Below are 9,331 nucleotides of genomic sequence, written 5' to 3' on the forward strand. Positions count from 1 at the left end.
AAGCAGTTAGGGGCAATCAGGAAGGCAGGCAGTTTATTATAAAGTTAAATATACACTTATTTTGTTATTCAACCTTTCTACTCCTGGGATTGTGCTCATGAGAAATGAATGAAAACTGTGTTCACACAAAAACACTTTTGTGAATGTTTATAGTAGTCCTATTCATAATTGCTATTAACATATATAATTCAAATGTATACAAAAATTGTTGCAATCCATTCATACAATGGTATTATATTGAATAGTTAAAAGGAATAAACTCTTGATGTATGCAACTACTTGGATGAATCTCAAAGGCAGTATGTTGAGGTCAATGACATACTCAGATTATATATTGTATGATTCCATTTATATGAAAATCATGAGAAGTCAAAAGTAAAGTGATGGATAAGAGGTAAGTCCTTACCTAAGGTTACTGGTGTTGGGAGACTGTGGCTTATAAAGATGTAAAGGGATAGGATAAATGAGTATTTTTGATATGATGTAACTGGTATCTATCTATCTTGATTTTGGTGAGATTATACAAATCTATATATCTAACATTCTCAGAACTCTACATATACACATAAAATAAAGAGGTCAGTTTTACTGTATAGATCACTTAAAAAAGATAATTAATGATAAACAGAATAGAAAATTATTGGGCCTACAGGGTGGGCAAAAGTACGTTTACAGTTGTTCATATGGAAAATAATTCAATGATAAATAACAATACAAGAATGAACTCTGCATTTCCCATACTCACAACTGTAAACCTACTTTTGCCATACTATATACGTAGAGTCAAATAATTATTTCAGCTTTCTGTGTAATCAGCTGTTTAAACATTTTTTCCTTTATTTTGTAATTTCAGCACATCTAGGGTATATTTTTAATTCTGCTTTTGTTAAATAGGCTGAGGATTGGCTGAAAGTAAAGCCAGCACCAGATAAAGCACTGACCAGTTGGCTTCCCTGCAGTAGCATGCTTTCATCATGAAGGGCATTACATATATAGTTAAGATTAACACATGTAACACATGTGTAGTTATAATCTTCCTATTTTTTCTTTGAAATTTAGTGTTTTTTTAAGTGTAGGAAATTACAGCATCAAATTTCTGAAGTATTCATGTATTATTATAGTGGTGCTGCTACTTGTTACATGTCCAGGAAAGTTTTCATAAATAGACTAGGGCATTTACTAGTAGAGCATTGAAGTGGCAGTGTGTCATTTGAGGTTAAATTGCAAACTGTTAGGTTTTGAGAGTTTTTTTGTTTTGTTTTGTTTTACATTAGAGCCTTTTCAGTTAATATCTATCAGCCATTTTATAGATATTACTAGAGGCCTGGTGCACAAAAATTTGTTCACTGGCGGGGGGGCTGTGTCCCTCAGCCCCACTTGTGTCCTCTCACAGTCTGGGACCCCTTGGGAGATAACGACCTGCTGGCTTAGGCCTGCTCCCGGGTGGCAGAGGGCAGGCCCAATCCCTAGGTGCAGCCCCTGGTTGGGCTCAGAGCAGGGCCGATAGGGGAGTTGGGGCACCGCCCCCTGTCATGCACAGAGCAGGGCCGATCAGGGGGTAGGGGAGCTCCCCCCATCACACACAGAGCAGGGCGGATCAGGGAGTTGGGGAGCTCCCCCCTGTCACGCACAGAGTAGGGCCGATAGGGGAGTTGGGGCACCAACCCCTGTCACACACAGAGCAGGGCGGATCTGGGGGTTGGGGCGCCGCCCCCTGTCACCCACAGAGCAGGGCCGATCAGGGGGTTGGGGTGCCGCTGCTGTCACACTCAGGGCAGGGCCGATGGGGAGGTTGCGGCTCTACCCCGTCACACACAGCGCAGGGCCCATGGGGGGGTTGGGGCGCCTTCCCCTGTCACACACAGAGCAGGGTCAATCAGGGGGTTGGGGAGCTCCCCCCTATCAGGCACAGAGTAGGGCCGATCAGGGGGTTGGGGCGCCTTCCCCTGTCAGGAACAGAGCAGGGCCGATATGGAGGTTGTGGCCCTGCCCCCTGTCACACACAGAGCCGCAGGGTGATCAGTTGGTTTGGGCGCTGCCCCCTGTCACGCTACTCCAGGGGCCAGGAGGCCTTGCGGCTCCGCTGATCCTGGTGCCAGGAGGCCTCGCGGCTCTGCTGATTCCGGTGCCAGGAGTCCTCGCGGCTCCGCTGATCTTGGGTTCGGGAGGCCTCGCGGCTCCGCTGATCCCGGTTCTGGGAGGCATATTACCCTTCTACTATATAGGATAGAGGCCTGGTGCATGGGTGGGGGCCAGCTGGTTTGCCCTGAAGGGTGTCCCGGATCAGGGTGGGGGTCCCGCTTGGATGCCTGGCCAGCCTGGATGACAGGCTGATGGCTGTTTGCAGCTGGTCACACCCCCTTCAGGGTGGGGGTCCTCATATGGGTGCCTGGCCAGTCTGGGTGAGGGGCTGAGGGCCGTTTTCAGGCTGGCGGGTGACGGAAGCTCCCAACCTCTCCTTTTTTCTTTTTTTTTTTAATTCTGTGATTTATTTACCTTCTATAGCTGTCACTGGAGCTGAGAGCCAGCTTTAGCTCTGAGGCCAGCTCCAGCTTGAGGCCTCCGCTGCTGAAAGCAGGGATCTGGGTTTGTTTGGGTTCTATAATTGTAACACTGATTTGGTCCTGCTCGCTCCAGCTCTGATGGCTGAAAGCAGGTATCTGGAGTTTTGTTTAGCTTCTATATTTGCAACAATGTTTCTTAGAGAGCAGCTCAGAGGCCGGCAAGGCAAGCGGGGAACCTTGGCTTCCTCCGTTACTGGAGCAAGCAAGCCTCCTGTTCACTTCAGCTGCCTGGCAGCCTGCTGCCATCTTGGTTGGCAGTTAATTTGCATATCTCGCTGATTAGCCAATGGGAAGGGTAGCGGAGTTATGGTTAATTACCATGTTTCTCTTTTATTAGATAGGATGAATGGAACTGATCAAGAGACTCTTGTTCTCAAACTTTGTAAATACTGATAGATATTATGTAATAACACATTATGACATAACGGATTTATAATTAATTCATTTACATGATCAAATTTTTAAATTTTGTTTCTTTGATAAGACAAATTGTTATACCTTTCAATCACACTTTAATAAACTTTGATGTTTTTTGGCTATGAATATATTTTGTCAGAAATAAAATAGGCTAATGAAATATAAAATCAAAGTTTGTTACCAAAAAAAGGTAAAAATGTGTTACAGCTTGACAAACTTTTAATAGAGCCTTTCAAGAATGCTCTTAAATAGCCATGATAGTGGCAGCTATTGAATGGCTGCCTGTCTCATAGCAGTTTGAAAGAAAAGAGAGATTACAGAGGAGAGGTTTCATGGTGAAGTGCAGGCTCAGTGATTTCATGTGCTACCCAGTGTATTCCATCCATCCTTACATTTTATTGTGCTGCATTTCACTCTTTTCTTTTTTTGACTTGCAGATAAATGTATTTTACTTAATTTAGTGTATATCTCCACTTGTTGTCTTATTTGATGAATGTAACAGTTTGTGTACCAGGATTCATTGCATATGTAGGCAGGTAGGCAATGGTCTTTTGAGATAGCATCTTCAGGAATATATTGTCTAAAAGTGACAGCTAAATGTACCTGGAGTTGGAAACTTTTGGTTTGGGCGTTTCTAATTTTGAACTGTGAAAAAATTTAACTCTTCTAACTTACTGTGAGATTTTTTGTGTGTGTATGTTGCTGGAAATTGTGTTGAGTGTAAAATTATCTTGAGTTGGACTTGAGTTGATTTCTTTTACAGTTTTATTCTTGCTATGATCACTCTCATCTCCAAAGAGTTTGTAGTGGAAAAAAACTAGCATTAAAACTATAGTATTAGATATTTTATATAAGTTTAATTATCTTTTGCAAGGTTTCAATCTATTTCAATACTAAAGTAAGCTACCTAAGACATGAAACTTTATGAAAAAGCCAAAAGACTCTCCCTCCCCTAACTGGCACCTTAAATCTTATTAGGACTTAATCTACTTCTGAATTTATTCTGACAGTTACTTTGCTTGTAGTGAGTGTTTTTTAAAGATTAAAAACAAATTTTTATAAAGGAATGTGTTGAATTTCTGAATGAATATAGAATATTTTATTTTAACACTATTAATTCCAATTCTTAATATATTTAAACAACTCATCAAATTGAGGTACTTGCTTGTACAAAGCAAATTGAAAAGTGATTTTCTATATTCTAAGAACCGCTTTTGAACTGAACTTAGGTTATATATTTAATATTAATCATTTCAGTAATAAAGTAGGTCTATCTTTATGATATATTTTATCTTTAAATAATAAAGTACCTCAAATAATAAAATAATATTAAAATCAAGTAAAAATCTATAGTTATATAAATTTTAATGGAACCTAAATATAGTCATATTTTTTATTAGAAACAGAATTTAGTTATATTTTTACATAGTTATTAAAATTATTTGGTGTTAATGGACCAAGACTGGTGTGTGTGTGTGTGTGTGTGTGTGTGTGTGTGTGTGTGTAATATGGGCCAGAAAGCTCTAGACATTTTAATAAACATAGTAAGTTGTTAAATGTATTATACTATTTTTTCAATTTTCCTAAGGTCTAGACCTTTATAAGTATATCACTTGAAATAAATATTATTTCCTAGATTACTTGAAGCTTATTAAAAATTGGAAGATTGTTATTATTTTTAAGATATAACCCTAAAAATATTTAGTGTCATTTTCCATTAAAGGAGACAGAATTAAAAACCCATTAACTGTTTCTGAAGTAGAATTGCTACGTACAGAACATCTGTTACAATGTCTTTTGAAAAGTTTAGCAGTTTTATCTTATGAGATAAAAATCAGAGTACTTTTTATCTATCAAGTAAAAAAATTCTGTGAACATCTCTTTCTAGCAATTGCTACACTTTTCAAGAGATTTTCTCGTTTTGGCTGACACAGATACTTACTTTTGACTTATCCTATATATTTAGATCCTCTACAGTTGAACTGATGTGTCTAGACAGGAAGTGGTATGTAGGAGATATAGGAATGGGCTGAAGTATCCTTTATATTTGCCTTTGTATCTAGGGGAGTTGGAAATAGGCAAGAATGGAGAAAAATTTTGTATGGCAGTACACAGAATTTTGCAAGTTTATTGTGAGCCCTGCAGCAATCCGATGCATTTTAGTTACTGGTAAGTTTGTTAAATTATGTTTGAAAATGTACCTCTTCGAAGATGGCCATCTCTTTACTATTACATCTACCATGTCAAATATATCTATTTTAAAGATTTAAAAAAGATATGGTATTGCTATTGCATTGGGTCTTAGGTATAAATGAATAATACCTTTGTTAGTGAATGAATTTGACTTTTCAATTTTTGTCATAGTTAAAATTGAAGTGAAATTAATATTATATGGGTATTATATCATGTGTTAAGATTTTGGAAAAATAAAATTAATATTTCTGGTTTTGTAATGAATCTCTAGTGTGTTTAGAAGTCTTGAGTTAATTCATTAGATGTTTGAGAAAGTTGTCTTTCTGACATAAAAGAATAAGAAAATCTATGGCATCCTTTTAATTTTATATGGGTCTACACAGGAGGAAGATTTATCATAAGAAATACTTTGTGCATTTTTTTATGGACCATAGGGACCATAGTGATGCTTTTCTGGTCTTTTTGGCAGTGCTGATGTTTAGGAATCCTAGTCATCTTCCTCTCTAAATCACTAACTCAGATGTAGGTTAAAATTCCATGAACAGATTAGGAAATTGTGTGATCTCTATGCAATCGCTGTCTTCATTCTTTTCAAACATGTAGGCAGAAGTACTATGTATAATAGTACTTAAGCAGTTATTTGTGAAGTGGCTTTGACTATTGATACAATTCATTTAAAATGGACTAGATTGCTTTTAATAGCTGTTCTTTTTTTTACAGAAACATTTAAAAAATCCCAAGGAATTCCTTGGGAGTTGTGTTTTTCTTGTAAATATCTACCTTTGGTTTTTAGGACAGAGTAAAACAATATCATTGATTAGTAATACTAGTTTACTTGTTTTTGTGGTTTAAAGATACAGGGCCAAATAATGTAATAGAATTTTAATTTCCTGTAATGAAGTACTTTGTTTTCAAATGTAGTATATTTTTTTTCTAGCTGAAATCTGTTAAACGATTAATTTTTACAATAATGATAATTTTTGTTAATTATTTTTATGAGAATACTTTTCTAATTTGAACAAGTATAACCTCACTGTTAGAGAAAAGTATTGTTTGTAATTTTTATTGAAATCAGAAGAGCAACCCTCAGGTAGGTCAGGTAAGTGCCCATGACGCTCAAAACCCTGAACCCTGCCGGCCAGGGCTCTCTGGATTTTTTTTTACAAAAGTATTTTTTTTAATAACTCAAGAGAATATAATAACTTTAGATTATTTAGGGGCCTTAGTAATTTTCAAGTTTTCCTCATTACCAGATTTTCTTAATTTCTTTTAGGAATGAGTACTTGTGTATTAAAATATATTTAGAAATTTGAGGCTTTACCCATGCTTGTGAATATAAATAGGGAATTTAGGGTCCTTGTAAAGCACTTTAAATAGATATTATTTTAATAGGTGGTAAAGTCTGGCTTATAGTCATTTATTGCTATAAACTATGGTAACATATAACTAGAAATACTGTCATGTATGAATGCTGCTGTTTGAAAATTGTTCTATGTAACTTTCTGAAGTAATATATTACCCCAGCTTAATTAATTGCAATACTTTGTTTTTCTTTTGTTTCTTCATTCAGTTACCACATCAAGTGTTTTATGTTTGTCTGGCACATATCTTTATGTGCTTTTATGTGTTGTATATACATTGTGTTATTGTCACTTTTCATTTTAATATTACATAAATCATTTCTTTTCTCTGCTCTCATGAACTTTCCTGAGGGCATTTAGGGACATAAGTAACATGTTTCATATGTCTCCAGATATATATTTTTTTGACCCTTACCCAGAAGTGAGGATATTTTTTCCATTGATTTTTTTTTTAGAGAGAGTGGAAGGGAGGGTGAGGGATGAGAGAGAGAGAGAGAGAGAGAGAGAGAGAGAGAGAGAGAGAGAGAGAGAAACATCAGTGTGAGAGACACATCCATTGGTTGGTTGCCTCCTGCATGCACCCTGACTGAGGACAGGAGTGGGGGATGGGGGAGTGGGGATTTGGGGAGGGGTTAAACCTGCAACCCCCAGGTAGGTCAGGTAGGTGCCCATGACCAGTAGTTGAACCTGTGATCCTCTAGTGTACAAGCTGACGCTCTAACCACTGAACCCTGCTGGCCAGGGCTCTCTGGATATCTTAAAAAAAAGTAATAAAAATAGGTCTAAATGAAAGGTTTATTAAAAAGTCAGTGTGTTCTTCCAAAACAATCTCGTATACCTATTTAAAATTCTCTAAGATAACATGTTCTTTAAAGAAATATTATGATAAAGTCTTTATTATGATGAAGTGACATTTTGGGGTGTGTTTCTTATGTTAAATTTGCTTGAAACAGGGAATACATATGTGTATAGGTAAACTTAGATGTTTTGCCTTGGAACATAAAAAAATCTACACAGTTATTTGTTGATTTATGATATTTAATTTTAAATAGATGAAACTAGTTTTCTCATGTTTGTAAGAAATATATTATTGCGTAAATAAGGTATAATCATTGTCAGCAAAACAGATTTGATTTAAACATGGTTATCTTTTGTCATAAAAATATTGAAATTGAACACTATTTATAATCAACAGTTGATGGTTATATAATGAAATTATCTGTACTTTACATGCAGTGCTACTCTTTTGGCTTTCCTGGTTGAACTGCTTAAAAGTTCGGTAGCCATGCAAGAACAGATGCTGGGTGGAAAAGGCTTTTTAGTCATTGGCTACTTACTTGAAAAGGTAAGTGATATGTAATGATGATTTTATTGTGTAGCCTTCAAAGATGGACAACTGACAATCACTAATTATAGTTTTTCTATAGTTTCCTTTTCCATTAACTGTACAGAGGCTATATTTTAGGCTAATTCATAAACATTTTTATATTATGCACCTAGATGTAAGTGTAGACATTGAACTAAATTGGGTTAGAAATTTATATAACTAAGAAATTCTGAGTGAAAATAGAAACTAAAAAAAAATATTTCACCTGCTTTTCTTCAAAGTTATAAGTTTGTTCTTAATTCTTTTTTAATTATGGAAAACTGTTTCCTATATCTCGAGTATTGATAATTGCCTAGATTTATCTGAAATTACATTTTACATGAATGAGAATCTATAAAATGCCTTTGCCACATAACTGCACATGACACAGTAACTATCAGGAACTACCCCTTACATAAACTTGTCATTTATTTACTAATGTTTTATCAGCATAATTTTAAAGAGCTTTTTTTTTTTTTAATCCTCACCCAAGGATATTTTTCCATTGATAATCAGAGAAAGTGGAAGAGAGAGGGAAAGACAGAGAGAAACATTGATGTGAGAGAGAGACATCGATTAGTTCCCCCTGCATGAGCCCTGACCAGGGCCTGAGCCAGGGAGGAACCTGCAACCAAGATATGTGCCCTTGACTGGAATCAAACCCGGGACCCTTCGGTCCACAGGCCTATGCTCTATTCCAGTGATGGCGAACCTCTGACAAGCGAACTCATTTTTTTGGTTGATTTTTCTTTGTTAAATGGCATTTAAATATATAAAATAAATATCAAAAATATAAGTCTTTGTTTTACTATGGTTGCAAATATCAAAAAATTTCTATATGTGACACGGCACCAGAGTTAAGTTAGGGTTTTTCAAAATGCTGACACGCCGAGCTCAAAAGGTTCGCCATCACTGCTCTATACACTGAGCAAAACTGGCTAGGGCTAAAGTGAGCATTTGTTTTACACTAAAACTTAGCTTAAAATTAGAATATTGTGAAAACACTTAAAATAAAATAAATAGACTTCAGTACTTTCTCTTTCTCGGAATTAATGCCTTAATATTATATTGTCAATTTAGTGGGTAAAAATATTTTCTTGCCCTAACCGGTTTGGCTCAGTGGATAGAGCGTCAGCCTGCAGACTCAAGGGTCCCAGGTTCGATTCCGGTCAAGGGCATGTATGTTGGTTGCGGGCACATCCCCAGTAGGGGGCGTGCAAGAGGCAGCTGATCGATGTTTCTCTCTAATCCATGTTTCTAACTCTCTATTCCTCTCCCTTCCTCTCTGTAAAAAATCAATAAAATATATTTTTTTTAAAAATATTTTCTTGTGGTTTTTATTTGCATTTTTTTATTTTGAATAATATTGGATATATATGTGTATATATATATGTGTGTGTAATATATATATATATATATATATATATATA

General features: G+C 36.2%; 1 protein-coding gene across 1 annotated transcript in view; it reads left to right on the forward strand.

Annotated features, from left to right (window-relative positions):
• NBEA (neurobeachin) overlaps window positions 1–9,331 on the forward strand; it is a 928,080-nt gene that overhangs the window by 191,198 nt on the left and 727,551 nt on the right. The window contains exon 11 of the mRNA XM_006083617.3: window positions 7,772–7,880. Coding sequence (XP_006083679.1) covers window positions 7,772–7,880 — 109 coding nt within the window. The remainder of the gene's footprint in view (window positions 1–7,771; window positions 7,881–9,331) is intronic.

Source organism: Myotis lucifugus, unplaced genomic scaffold, assembly GCF_000147115.1.
Source record: "Myotis lucifugus unplaced genomic scaffold, Myoluc2.0 scaffold_7, whole genome shotgun sequence".
Lineage (NCBI taxonomy): Eukaryota > Metazoa > Chordata > Mammalia > Chiroptera > Vespertilionidae > Myotis > Myotis lucifugus.